The sequence below is a fragment of the Grampus griseus genome, assembly GCF_964374135.1.
Source record: "Grampus griseus genome assembly, chromosome: 3".
In the NCBI taxonomy this organism is placed as follows: Eukaryota; Metazoa; Chordata; class Mammalia; order Artiodactyla; family Delphinidae; genus Grampus; species Grampus griseus.
This window is the reverse complement of record NC_139019.1, coordinates 117,473,700-117,488,715: the sequence shown is the minus strand read 5'-3', so window position 1 is coordinate 117,488,715 and position 15,016 is coordinate 117,473,700. Positions and strand designations below refer to the sequence as shown.

The 15,016-nt window shown below is 43.9% G+C and overlaps 2 protein-coding genes across 2 annotated transcripts; both read right to left on the bottom strand.

Annotated features, from left to right (window-relative positions):
* Nucleotides 1-486: 486 nt before the first annotated feature.
* LOC309819599 (protocadherin gamma-A2-like) lies at nucleotides 487-2,967 on the bottom strand (the record flags this gene model as incomplete). Its single annotated transcript, XM_082649936.1, has 1 exon — nucleotides 487-2,967. One exon carries the CDS (start codon nucleotides 2,965-2,967, stop codon nucleotides 487-489), a length of 2,481 nt encoding a protein of 826 aa, XP_082506062.1.
* Nucleotides 2,968-8,057: 5,090 nt separating this feature from the next.
* On the bottom strand, nucleotides 8,058-10,493 carry LOC309819604 (protocadherin gamma-A1-like; the record flags this gene model as incomplete). The annotated part of the gene is made up of 1 exon (XM_082649943.1): nucleotides 8,058-10,493. One exon carries the CDS (start codon nucleotides 10,491-10,493, stop codon nucleotides 8,058-8,060), a length of 2,436 nt encoding a protein of 811 aa, XP_082506069.1.
* Nucleotides 10,494-15,016: the final 4,523 nt, after the last annotated feature.

Genomic DNA, 15,016 nt, shown 5'->3' with positions numbered 1-15,016 from the left:
GAAAAATGAAGACTCTCACTGCCAAACTGAAGAAAAAATATTAAGACTGAGTGAGAAGAAAACAACCAACTAAAGTATTTCATTATTCATAAACAAATAAAAATAAACATAAAAGCCTTAAATTTTAAAGGAGGGAGGCATCTCGGGAAACATAAAAGTCAACATTTATATTTCTAAGAAGGAAAGAATTGTTGATCCAGGTGCATGAGATGGTTTCCTCAGGGATGAGAAAGAAGTATGAGAAGCCAGACACGCCAGTTCCTCAGGCAGTGCTCTTTTGATAACCTAAATATCACCTTCACTTAATAACTCCTGATTTATAATCATGACGCAATGATTCTAGCTCCTCTTCCTGTTTACACTGTGTGAACACTTAGAACTAGAAAGAAATAATTCACCAGGACTAATTTCCTAAAAATTGAATATATCCGCAAAGAAATATGGGAAATAGAAAAGGTATGGTAAACTGTGGAGACAGCTAAGTAATTAGGTAAATTTATTTCTTTTAGCAAAGTAGCTCACAGGTATATTGCGAAGAGAATTTACCTGAGAAAAAGTTTCTTCTTTGTCTTCAGGTATAAGTTGAGGTTCTGAAAGAAAATCCTTTTTCTCACAGCTCTCCTGGCTGATGAGCGTGTCCGCGTAGTTGGGCTGCGGGAAGATCACATGACTCCCCCGCGAGTCCGCGGTGAGCCAGGCCTCGTGGGAATAGGCCTGCAGGAAAGCCCGCACCCCGTCCACGCCCACAAAGTGAGAGGCGGGCACACCCGCTAACCCGCCTCCTGAAGCCTGGAGCAGGCGCGACGTGTGCCAGCGCCTCAGCCTGAGCGCCAGCAGCACAATGACAAAGGCGAGGAAGACACAGGAGACCGCAGCCACCGCCACCACCAGGTAGAGTGTGAGACCTGAGTCGTCGGGGTTGGTATAGGTCCTGATGCTGCCCAAGTCAGCCAGGGCCTCGGGGATGCTGTCCGCCACTGCCACGGTGAGCGTGACGGTGGCCGAAAGAGGGGGCTGGCCGTGGTCCTGGACAGCCACCACCAGGCTCTGCTTGAGCGCGTCTCTGTCCAGCAGGGCCCGCGCTGTGCGCACCTCGCCCGTGTGCAGCCCCACCGCGAAGAGTCCCGGCTCGCTGGCCTTGAGCAGGCGGTAGGACAGCCAGGCGTTCTGGCCCGAGTCTCTGTCCACAGCCACCACCTTGGTCACCAGGTAGCCGGGCTCTGCGGAGCGGGGTGCCAGCTCTACACCCGTGGAACCGTCGGTGGGGAGGGCGGGGTACAGAATTTCCGGCACGTTGTCGTTCTGGTCCAGCACGAATATGCTCAGTGACACGTTGCTGCTGAGCGGTGGGTTCCCACTGTCATGTGCTGTCACCCACAACTGCAGTTCATGGAATTGCTCATAGTCAAAGGAACGCAGCGCGTAGAGGATGCCAGTGTCAGAGTTGATGGAGATGTAGGAGGACAGAGGTGCCCCCTGAATGATGTCCTCAGCCAACTTATAGGTTACATGGGCGTTGTCATCACTGTCAGGGTCATGCGCCATCATGGAAAAGATGGAGGCACCTCTGGGGTTGTTTTCTGGAATGTAGGCAGAGTAGGAGGTGTGGGGAAAGGTGGGAGGGTTGTCGTTGATGTCTGTCACCTGCAGCAAAATGTGAGCATCTGTGGACAGAGATGGGTTCCCTCCATCTTTAGCGATCACAGTGATGTTGTATAAAGAAAACTGTTCCCTGTCAAGGACTCTGGTTGTAACCAGTCGGTGGTAATTGTCCACTGACCTTTCTAATTTGAAAGGAAGGTTCTCTGGGAGTGAACATGTGATAAATGCATTCTGCCCAGAGTCTCTGTCATGTACATTGAAAAGTGCAATTATGGTTCCTGGAGGAGAGTCTTCAGGAACTGAGCTGGTAGCAGACGTCATGTAAAATTCTGGGGGATTGTCATTTACGTCGAGAACAGTGACAATGACCTTCGTTCTGGTCAGAAGGCCTGGACCATCCTGAGCTTCAATATCAATTTCATGGAATTTGGCATCCTCATAATCTAGGCTTTTTGTGATCGTTATTTCTCCAGATGATGACTTAAGCTCAAATACCTCTGAGGTTTCTTCAGGAATTTTCTCCAGAAAATATGTCACTTGAGCGTTGTATCCCTCATCTGCATCAGTGGCGGTCACTGTGAGTATCCGGGTGCCTACGGGCATATTCTCTGGAACATTTACATGGTACTCGGGCTGTGTAAAAACAGGCGCGTTGTCGTTCGCATCCAGGACCATCACGCGGATGCGGGAGGTGCCAGATCTGATAGGGTCGCCCCCGTCCAAAGCCACAAGAACGAGATGGTGAACGGCCTCTTCCTCACGGTCAAGGGCGCGTTCCAGCACCAGCTCCGGATACTTATTCCCATCTTTTCCGCTTCGCACGTCCAGGGAGAAGTGGTCATCTGAATTAAGTTCGTACCTTTGGAGGGTGTTCTCTCCGACGTCTGCATCATGCGAGCTCTTCAGAGGGATCCGGAATCCTGGCATAGTCAGTTCACTGATTTTTAGCTCCAGTTCCTCTACTACAAAGCGAGGGGCATTATCGTTAATATCTGTTATTTCCACCTCTACTGAATAAATACTCAATTTATCTTCCCGGAGTATGTTGAAACTCAGCAGACACCGCGCGCTCTGAGCGCAGAGCTCCTCCCGGTCTATCCTGCCTGCGGTGACCAAGCTGCCGCTTCGCGGGTTCAGAGCAAAGAGCTGCGTCCTACCTCTGGAGACGATGCGGACTCCGCGCTCCGCCAACTCCTGAGGCTCCAGTCCCAAGTCCTTAGCGATGTTGCCCACGAATGAGCCCTTTTCGATCTCTTCTGGCACAGAATAGCGCATCTGCCCAGCTCCAGCCTCCCATAGGGTCGCCAAAAGAAGGCACAGCAGGACAAGCCTTCCGCGGTTTGGCAACTTTAGCAGAGCCGCCATTTCTTGAGCTGCAGTCTTTTCTCCCAGGCAACTTCCAGCATCCAGGCCGGGATTTCAATCTTTATTCCTCAGGGTCTGATATGACCAGCATTCACGGGACCCAGGTAACTGTGGAGAGAAGTAGTGGGCTGCTGGACTTAATTTTTTTTGCCGTCCCGAAGCTTGCGGGCCAAACGCCCAGCCTTTTGTGTTATGCAAGCCGTAATGTTGGAGTGGATGTCTCACAGGCTTACTTCTTAGGTGGTCAACAGCGACGCCCAGAGGCCTAAGTAATTTCTGCACTCTTTCAGGTAAACCCAAGTTATTATTTGTTGCCCCTGTGACTTTCAAGTTGTTTTGAAGAATCTTACAGTTCTAAGATACCTTAGAAGTAGCTCTTTCAAATCAGGAGTCTTTTTTTCAGAATGAATAAGAATGGTGTGAATGAATGTGACCTTGATAGTAGTTGCAAGGAGAGTATCATTGAACGTTGGAGGCATTAATCAAGGCAGCCTCTGCCCTTATGCCAAACATCTTCAACCTCTTATTTTATATTCAGAGACAATAGGATTAATCTAAAAATATTAGCTACATTATATTCTAATGTTATATATTTTAAATTTCTGTGCTTAATGGCTTAGTATTGAACTTCAAAACCTGTATTTTTCCCCCAAAATCTGTATTTAAATTATTGAATTTTCAGACATTTAATTGGGTGACTACCCAGTTAAGGCCTGACACTTTGCCTGATTGATGCTGGAGATAGAAATGGTGCACCTGATGAACACAGTCCCTGTTCTCAGGAAGCTTACAGGATAAGGGAGGACATAGTAAAGTACACAGAGTATTTTAATAGAGTATGGTAACTGCTATGATGGTTGGAAACCCTGGGCAATGGGAGAATACATAGGAAGGGTATCCAGCCTAGATTTGGGGGTCAGGAAAGACTTTTCCAGGACAAGATTGAAGCTGGATCCTAAAGGGTATGACTGGATCAAGAAAGAGGCTGGAGTAGTGTTCTAGAACCTTAGTACAAATTCTTGGAGGTGAGAGGCAGCAGGAACATTAAGGAAACTGAAGGTGGTTTGTTCCTTGTTGTTTTCAAGATTGTTAGGGCTACTTGAGGTCCCCTGACACTCCATATGAATTTTAGGATGGATTTTTTTTCTATTTATACAAAAAAAGGCATTGGGATTTTGATAGGGATTGCACTGAATCTGTAGATTGCTTTGGGTAGCTCTATAAGTTTTTGATAGATACTCTTTATCAGGTTAAGGACGTTTCCTTCAATTTCCAGTTTGCTAAAAGATTTTAATCCTGTGTTGAATGTTCTGAAGACCTTTATTATGCCTCTATTGAAATGAACATATGGCTTTTTATCTTCAATCCCCTAATATGAAGTTTTATATTATTAGATTTTCTTATATTGAAATATTCTTGCATCCCTAAGTAATAAACCCCATTTAGTTGTAAGCTATAAATATTACATATATAGTAGATAGGATTTTGAATCAACATTCTTGAGCGAGATTGCACACTTCTGGTCTCATTTCAGTCTTTTTGCCTTTTGGCTTCTTCCCCATTGAACTTTTTTCATTTTTAACCCATTCCTCTGAGAACCCTGATGAAATATTTATTGGAAACAATTGATATTAACTCACCATGTTTTCTAGTAGAGCCCCTAGTTTGTTTTTTAAAACTTTTTCTTCAACATTGTTTTGATACTTTTGAGTCTCATTAAATAACTGCTCGACATCCCTTATTGTAGTTCTCTAAAGATTTCTGTTTCTTTGTCTTTGACAACATCTGGTTTTACTCTGTATATTATTTCCCACTCATGTTTCTTGCTTCGTATTAAGCTGTTTTATTTTTTCCTAGTCTCACTTGCTTTTCCTTCCCTTTCTCTTTTCCAGGTCTTTGTCTATAATCAGAATTTGGGGTTTTCTTTTAAGATCTCTAAAACGAATTTTAGTCATGCCATCTGACTAGCCGATATTAGTCCCAGCACTGGACTTGACAGTAGTTTCATTTTCTCCCCACTGGTGTCGGCTTCTATTGCTTCATCATCATAATTCTTCTTTGTTTGCATTTCAATAATTTATACTTTTTGTTACTTTTCCTATTATTTTATTTAAATTTATGCTAATATTATATCTTTCTTGCTCTGTTTCTTGAGTGGCAAGCTAAACTCACTTGTTTTAAATCATTTGCTTTTTGAAATTCTTATAGTTGTCTACAGATTTACCCCTAAATATTCTTTTCTCTGCATTCCACAATTTTTAATAAGTAATATTTTAATTCTTATAGTTTTTATTTCATTGTGATTTTTTAAATCCAAGAGTAATTCAGGGTTGTAGATTTAAATGTCCAAACTTTTCTGTTTCCTTCTACTATTTTAAAATGTTTGCTTTGTGATTTTTCCAGCTTTATTGAGGTATAATTGACAAATAAAATTGTAAGATATTTAAAGTGTACAACATGATGATTTGATATATGTATACATTGTGAAAGGATTCCTCTACTGAGCTAATTAACACATCCACCGCCTCACATATTTACCTTTTTGTGTGTGTGTGAGAGCATCAGGTTCTACTCTTAGCAACTTTCTATTATACAATACAGTGTTGTCAACTGTAGTCTCACGCTATACATTAGGTCCTAAGGCCTTATTCCTCTTACAGCTGAAGGTTTGTACCCTTTTACTAATCCCTCCCTATTTTCCTCAGCAGCCACTTTGTGATTTAACTACATAAGGGATGTATATTATTTGTACTTTGAAATTTGCTCTACCATTTTTGTGATGACTATGTAGTAAATTGTTGTAGATTTTCCATATGTTCATGTAAAAATTGGCTATTCTATATTTGTTGTGTGTACAAATACCCAACAAATCTGTCAGATCAAGCTTATAGATTCTGTTATTCAAATACGCTGTGTGCTTAGTAATTTTCTGCCTGTGTGATGTATTCTTTCTTATGGAACTGTGTTAAAGTCTCTTTTAAATTTCAGATTTGAAAATAATCTGTATTATTTTCAAAGCTATATTGTTTGGTAATAGGAGCTCATGATTTTTATATCCTTTTGGTTGTCTGTTCTTTTTATAAGTATGATCAGTTCATTAAAAAAATCACCACTAATGTTGTTGCCTTAAACACTACTTTGGTGTTATATTAAATTGACATGACTGCTTTCTTGTGTGTAGGGTGTGTGTGCATATCTATCGACATCTTTACCTTCAGTATTTCAGTATAATTTTATTTTAAGCACGTATCTTGTCAGCAGAATAGATGGATTTAAAAAATCAACCAAGGGCTTCCCTGGTGGCGCAGTGGTTGAGAGTCCGCCTGCCGATGCAGAGGACACAGGTTCGTGCCCCGGTCCGGGAAGATCCCACATGCCGCAGAGCAGCTAGGCCTGTGAGCCATGGCCGCTGAGCCTGTGCGTCCAGAGCCTGTGCTCCGCAACGGGAGAGGCCACAACAGTGAGAGGCCGCGTACCGCAAAAAAAAAAAAAAAAAAAAAAAAAATCAACCAACTTGGCAATCTTGGTGTTTCAATAGGTTAAAAGGTCATTTATATATACACAGAAGCAAAGTTTTAAATTATAAGAGTTGAGAAAATTTTAAATTGTAACAACTTATGGTATTGAGAGTATACTCTTGGTACCAAACAGAAAATAAAAATAAAAATCCACACTTAGACATACAGCAAGAATGAGAGAATTTTTTTTTAAAGCCATCAGAGAAAATAAAGATTACCTAAAAAATAATAATTTGTTGGCAGGAAATTCTCACTAGCAAAAGAAAGTTCCAGAATTCTCCAGGTCCCAGGCCATAACTAGGTATTTTAATGGCACTTTAATGGTATGCAGCAGTGGTATTCTGAATATCACAGCTCAGGTCTGAGAGACTTAGTGTTCATTTCCTGAAGCCAGCATCTGTGTCCACCTTACTCCCTTGGTCTTTAGCTTGCAACAAGTTACGACCATGGGAACTGGTAGGTAATGTTTTTATGTGATTTTCCGCCTTTTTAACTAGCTAAGGGGCCTAACTGCTTATTTTGGATGCAAGCAGTAAGCCTGGCTCAGGTCCCTTGTTTAGCCCGAAGCCCTTTTGTCCCTATTACACTGCTTGAACAATCTCATCTAAGTACAAGACTAGAATTCCCACTTTAGTTTTAGCCTGGCTCACCACTTTCTGTCCCATCTTCGGTCCATTTAGCTATCTATCTTTTATTTGTGCCTGACTATGCTTCTGCTTTCTTCTTTTTTATTTTATACATGTATCTTTAATTTATTGGAGCAGAGTAAGTATATCAAAGCATAGATTTACTCCCCTACAATGCATTTCTTGTGAAGAGCTTACACACATTAAAATGGAATATATACTTGATTTCTGTTAGTTGTTTACATTACAGGCATAATATACAAATCACGAGGCTTCAAACTATTTCTCAAGTTGCACAGAAAATTTTCTGTCATTCATCTTATTACTTAATTTCATGTTACTTAAACAGTTGATGCATTCTTGAGCATGCATAAAACATGTCAAAATAAATGACTAAACAAAAGGCTAAGAAAGTTTAAATTTGCAGCTTACCTAGATTTCCATAATTTTACATTAACACAACTTAAAAATACTACTTTAGACAATCTTTACCTTTTCAAATGTCCCCAAATAAAACAGCGCCCCGACAGATGACATCTACATTAAACTTAAGGATAAATTAGGAGATATTTATAACTTAAGGATATTTGAAAACAGTATTAGTCACATTAATATTGGTGGACCTTTTCTAGTAAAACCCAATCCTTGCTAGATAAGAGAATGGTAAAGCCAGACAAATAAAATTATTTGGCCAGAAGCAAGCAAGAAAACTTTAGAAGCCAAATCTCCTTGTTTCTAATGCAGTGCTCTTTCCACAACTCTTCATTAGAACTCTTTGTTCTAATGAAAGAACAATGATAAATATACTCGGATATAAACATTTAATGATTTCCCAGGATTTGTAAATAGAAAGCTACAATGATATATGGGAAATAGAGAACTGTTAGTAGTAAAGAATGGAAGCAAGTAAGTAAAGTCAGGAATTATTTTTATCTAGATAAATTTACTACACAAAGTTTACCTGAGAAAATGTTTGCTTTCTGTCTTCAAGTAAAGACTGGGGTGCTGATAGAAAATCCTTTTTCTCACAGCTCTCCTGGCTGATGAGCGTGTCAGCGTAGTTGGGCTGCGGGAAGGTCACGTGACTCACCTGCGAATCCGCGGTGAGCGAGACCTCGTGGGAATAGGTCTGCAGGAAAGCCCGCACCCCGTCTACGCCCACAAAGTGAGAGACGGGCACGCCCGTCAATCCTCCTCCTGAAGCCTGGAGCACACGCGACCTATGCCAGCGCCACAGTCTGAGCGCCAGCAGCAAAATGACAAAGGCGAGGAAGACGCAGGACACCGCGGCCACCGCCACCACCAGGTACAGCGTGAGGCTGGAGTTGTCCAGGTTGGTGGAGGGTTCCATGCTGCCCAAGTCGGCCAGCACATCTGGGATGCTGTCAGCCATCGCCACTGTGAACGTGACAGTGGCCGAGAGAGGGGGCTGGCCGTGGTCCTGGACCGCCACCACCAGGCTCTGCTTGAGCGCGTCTCTGTCCAGCAGGGCCCGCGCTGTGCGCACCTCGCCCGTGTGCAGCCCCACCGCGAAGAGTCCCGGCTCGCTGGCCTTGAGCAGGCGGTAGGACAGCCAGGCGTTCTGGCCTGAGTCTCTGTCCACAGCCACCACCTTGGTCACCAGGTAGCCAGGCTCTGCGGAGCGGGGTGCTAGCTCCACACCGGTGGAACCGTCAGTGGGGAGGGCGGGGTACAGAATCTCAGGTGTGTTGTCATTCTGGTCCAGCACGAATATGTCCAGTGACACGTTGCTGCTGAGCGGCGGGTCCCCGCTGTCACTTGCAGTCACTCTCAATTGCAGGTCACGGAACTGCTCATAGTCGAAGGATCGCAACGCATACAGGACTCCAGTGTCTGAGTTGATGGAGACAAAGGAGGATAGAGGTACCCCCTGGATGGTGTCCTCCACCAGGGAATAAGTGACTCGTGCATTCTCATTGCTGTCAGCATCGTGGGCAGTCACGGAGAAAATGGAGGCACCTCTGGGGTTGTTTTCTGGAATGTAGGTGGAGTAGGAGTCCTGGAGGAAGACAGGGGAGTTGTCATTGATATCTGTCACTTGCAGTGAAATGTGTGTTTCGGTAGATAGAGTCGGAGTTCCCTGATCTGCTGCTGTTACTGTGATGTTGTACTGGGAAGTAAGTTCTCTGTCCATTGTTCTTTCTGTCACTAAACGGTAATAATTATCATCTAACTTTTCTAATTTAAAGGGTAGATTTCCAGAAATGGAACACGTAGTGTGACCATTGTCTCCGGAGTCCTGGTCTTGCACACTGATAAGAGCAATTATGGCCCCAGGAGGAAAGTTTTCTGGGACTGCAGTGGTGACAGAGGTGATGGTCACCTCTGGGGCATTATCATTTATGTCCAGAACTTTGACCAGCACCTTAGCTCTGGCCATGAGGCTTGAACCATCCTGAGCTTGAATTTCCATTGGATAAATTGTGTATTCTTCGAAATCCAGAGGTTCTTTATTTGATATTTCTCCTGTGTAAGAATCCAAGTGAAATACTTGTGCCACTTTGTGGTCTATATTATGAAACAAATATGTTACTTCCCCATTGGCTCCCTCATCTGGGTCCGTGGCTTTTACTGTGAGCAGCCGAGTGCCCAGCGGCACGTTCTCAGGAACACTCGTGTGGTACTGTGCTTGAGTAAACGCTGGAGGGTTGTCGTTTGCGTCCACCACCTGAACTCGAATTCGGAGGCTTCCTGAATGGACTGGGTTGCCCCCATCAAAAGCGGTGAGGAGGAGGCGGTGGACAGCGTCTTCTTCCCTATCTAGGGGACTCTGCAGCACCAACTCTGGCTGTTGGGACCCATCAGGTCCCTGTTGCACATCCAGGGAGAAATGAGGGTTGGAGCTGAGCTGGTACATCTGGAGCGAATTCATACCCACATCAAGGTCTTGCCCAGAAGGTAGAGGGATCCTGGTACCTGGAGTGGTTATTTCATTCATTTTAAATTCTACTTCCTCTAACTGGAATTGGGGAGTGTTGTCATTAATATCAATTATTTCCACTTCAACAGGGAAAAGCTTCATTTTATCCTCTACCAAGACGTTAAAACTCACCAGACACTGCAGGCTCTGAGCGCAGAGCTCCTCCCGATCTATCCTGCCTGCGGTGACCAAGCTGCCGCTTCGCGGGTTCAGAGCAAAAAGCTGAGTCCTACCTCTAGAGACGATGCGGACTCCCCGCTCCGCCACCTCCTGGGGTTGTAGTCCCAGGTCTTTGGCAAGGTTGCCTACAAAGAAACCTTTGTCTGTCTCTTCTGGCACTGAGTAGCGGATCTTCCCAGCCTGGGCTTCCAACAACATCCACAGAAAAAGGAACAGCAAGACCAGCCTGCGGCAGCCGAGCACCTTCACTCGAATCGGCATTGCTCTCTTGCTTCGTAGTTTTCTTCCAGTCTGGCACCAACAGTATTGTTTCTCTGCTCTTCTGAGTCTAAATTAACCGAATTTTCAGGAGAATTCAGAGCATAAAGGGGTCCTGAAGTAGGATCTGGGCAGCCTCAGGGAGTCTGTTTTCAATCTGGCAGTGATGGAGGTTCTAAGAAGTTTTTTTTTCCCCTCGGTGTGTTTGTGTGTGGGTGTGTGCGCGCGCGCGCGCGCTGCCTTTATCTCCCAGACTGGTGAACAGCGGCACCCAGAGTCCTAACCAGTTACTGCACTCCTAGATAATACTTGGACTTTCTCTTCTCACTAACCTGATCAACCTTTCCTCAAGTCTTAGTTTATTGTCAAGGAAATAGTTAAGCATTATACATTATAACTATGAAAAGGAGAAATTGCTGTGTTCATTTAATTAGTTACATCTACATATTGCTTAATTGTAACATACAGTAGAATCCAAGCTATCCTGGATATTCCAGTAGTATTCCCAAGCTATCAGCTTTCCATTTGCTAGTCAGGAAGTATCACAAAGGGGACAAATCATTCCTCCACTTCTTCTGTAGTACATTTTGATCACTTGATAATTTCACAGGCCATATAGAAGAGCAAATGCCCTTTGACTGGAGGATGAAAAAAACTAAAAGGAAAAATAAACTTTTAGAGTGTAAGCAAGACTTTAAAAAATTGGACTATCCCATTTCCTATCCATTGCGCTCTGAATATTTAGCAGAAACCTTGGAATTTTGAAGGACATATTTTACTCCATCCTTATTTTTCCTCTTTTACTGAAGCATCTATGTATTATGTGGATTTAAAAAGACCTTTAATATGGGCTTCTTTTTTTTTTTTTTTTTCAGTACGCGGGCCTCTTGCTGTTGTGGCCTCTCCCGTTGTGGAGCACAGGCTCCGGATGCGCAGGCTCAGCGGCCACGGCTCATGGGCCCAGGCGCTCCGCGGCATGTGGGATCTTCCCGGACCGGAGCATGAACCCGTGTCCCCTGTATCGGCAGGTGGACTCTCAACCACTCCGCCACCAGGGAAGCCCTAATATGGGCTTTTAAAAGACCTTCAACTCAGCTGAAAGTAATATATTTTGATATATTAAAATAACACTGGGCTTGGACTTCCCTGTCAGTCCAGTGGTTTAGACTCCATGCTCCCACTGCAGGGGGCAGGGGTTTGATCCCTGGTCGGGGAACTAAGATCCCGCGTGCCACACCACGTGGCCAAAACGAACAAACAACAAAAAACCACTGGGCTCTTGGAATTTCATTGGAAAAATGTCACATGAATATCTAATTTAGACTAAATTTAAGAGACACAAGAGGTAGTGATATTTTTCAAAATTGAAAATAAAAAGGCCACATCTTTATTTTTAGATAGTCTATATTAGGATAATATGTATTCTCCTACATCCACACTTAATGTTTTCTCCAAAAGAAGTTGGTTTTCTAAAACAGCAAGATTTTAAAACTATATTGCCTTCCTTCTTTTACTCATTGCAAATTAGTAAAAGGTTACTAACTGAAGTGTCTTGGGCTTAGTGTGATTTATTTATCCTTACACAGAAGTTAGGGAAGAATGATCTCTGCATTCCAGAAGCTGACAATTTTAGGAACAAATTGGGCCAGATATTGGCAGCCAACCCATGGACAGCATGACTGAGAAGGCTCTGGAAAATGATGCAGGGAAACAATCAAAGGCCAGAATAGTTCTTGGAGAGAGACTCTATGTTCTTACACAACCAAATCTACAGTTTCCCAGCTTCTCAAAGACAAATATAATGTAGCCCAAGAGCAGAACTTAAAGATGCAGTGAACCTCCTTCAATATTTCGAGGAAAGAACTCTTTAGCCAGAAACATAATTTTTCAGAACGTACATTAATAGGCACAAAGTTTTGCCCAAAGGAATTTTCTGGGCTAACGAAACAAATCAAAATATACATAGAAACTAGCAAGCAAACTTGTAGAGCTCTCCCACACCCCTAAAGACAACAAAAAATAAGCAGGATTGCTTACAGCAGGGTGATATTTATGAAATAAAAGTGTTAAAACTCACACGAATACATTTGAATCCAATGTAATAGTTAAGGCTTCACTGCTGGTACTACAGAAACTATCTAGTTGAAGATGTTTCTGAGTTAACTTGAAGAAATTAAGACTTTGCAATATCTGAAGTCACATATTGACTGTAGGAATAGGGCAAATCTCTCTTGCTGAAGTGGGAGCAACTCCACCTCCAGTCTTGGACCAGGCTGAATTGCAGGGCTGGAGGAGCACTGCAGGCACCAGGCTATGGCCAGAGTCACTGCTAGGAAGAAGAACATGAAGATCAAGGCGAAAAGGCCATGACCAGGTAAAGCTGTAGCTCTGGCAGTAGGTGCTGGGTGGTCGCTGAGGTCTGTCCACAACTCCTGCAAAGACTAGCTGCAGCATGACGAATGTCGTCATTGAGCATGGTGACCAGCAAGCCCCAGAGAACGGTGTCTCTGTCATCTGCAGTGCTCCAGTGGGCATCTTGCTCTTGTGCATTCTCAGGTTGAAGAGTCAGATTAGGACACCTGATAGGACAGTCAGGTGTTGCGCCCCAGTCACCTTGGCGACCAGGTAGTCGAGCTGCAGTGTGTGATGCCCCATTGAAGAGGCATGTGACTTCCAGGTGCAACTCCCAGCATAGCACGTCTTCTGTGAGTTTTTGCAGTGGTAGTACACCATTACAGGCAGGCTCAGGCTGACACAGAGCACTGGTCCCAGGCCACAGAGTCAGCTCAAAGGTAGGCTGCAGTGAACACCACTGTGCTCTGCACTCACTGACACGTCAGACAACAGCACCCAGGTCACTGGTCAGGAAAAATAGGAGGCACTTAGGGCACCAAGTTTCAGTTGGAAGTGCTAAAGTGTGCAATGGAGGCTCTGGGTGAGCCTCCCATTCCCAATCTCCTGGACCATACAGTAGACCTGTTGGAAAATTAGAGCATTTTTGTTGATGTGGGTTATATGCAGGCTAATGCTTACACTGGAGGAGAGGGACAGCTTGTCTTCGTTACCTCGTGTTTCCGAATCTGCTCCCGGTTTAGAATCCTTTCTGTCAGTAGCTTACAAAGAATTACATAGTAATTCTTTGTTGTGAATTGTTTGGCTATGTGTTTATTACTCTCTACAATATCTTTCACTTTTCTCTTCAAGAAATCTCTGAGTCCTGTTGTTTTGATTAGAGCAACCACAGTTCTTATCTCTAATAGGACTAAACACTCAGCTGAAAATCACCTGCACTGTATCATAGTTCTCAACCTGCGTTTCAACCAGGATTGTGAAAAGCGCCTTTAACTGTCTCCAGTCTTCTCTTCTAAGCTGTGATATAACAGTCATTCTTCAAAATCAAAGATGGTGCTGTCGTTATTGAATATACTGTGTATGCTCTGTGAGACCATGTGGAAAGTGTAGAACTCTACCTTAAGGGTGTCATCTAGGTCAGCAGGGATCACCTGAAGAATGCAGACAAGGAGGTTCTCTGGCAGGCAGACTCTGCTGTATACTTTGTAGCTCAGCATGGGAGGACTGGCTTTGGCATCCAAGACCTGCATCTTGCCCTGAGACTCCTCCCCACCACTAAGTGGTGGCAGCTCTGCTACTCTGGTCCAGATTTCTCCAATAAATAACCAGAATATTTACTGCCCTAGTGTTCTCTTTTACTTTGGGCAGTGAGGGAGATGGTTAACTGAAATTAATTTGATAAACTTGTAGAGAATTACTTGCAGCATCCATATCTACTGCAGTTTAGGAGTAAACTTTGCTCCTATTAAGATGTTTTCCAGAATTTTCAAAACAAAATGGCTGTGCTCAAAGCCGTATATTATTTATATCCAGGATAAATAATTTATATAAAAAAACATTTATAGGATTTCCAGTGAAGGTTTCAGATTCAAGGGGCCTAGGGACTTCCTTTGGCCTATTGGCTAGATCTATCCTGTCATTTGTTCCTTCCTACTCTCTTTACTGGCAGTAAAGAGAGGCTTCTCAGCACTCACCCATGGTTCTTGTCACCAACATGTAGATCTTTGGCGAGATTCCCCACTTTTAAATCCTCGGCTATCTCTTCCGGAATCTCTCAGCGTAACTGCTGCGCAGTTCACTAGGCTGAACAAAGACATCAGAAAAGGAAACAGCGCTTCCTGCACTCCCGCGTCTTCCCTGTGGGGAGACTTCTCTCTCTTCACGATGCTGCTTCGTAGGACCGAATGCACCTCGCTACAGTTGCTCCTCGGATTACCAAGGTGCGCTGGAAAGAAAAGGCAGCAGCTCTCTCAGACCTTCCTGACCCAGATATTTGGAGCAGATTGCAAGAGAGATGGCGTGCAGAGTCCGCTCCTGGTGTGTTTCTCAAAAATGTGCATACATCGCTGCGTCAGAACCGCCAGTGGGTTCCTTTGTTTCACTCTAAGCCACGGATTGGCCAACAGCGGCACCCAGAGGTCCAGTAGGATAGCTACCACATGTTATTTCTGAAA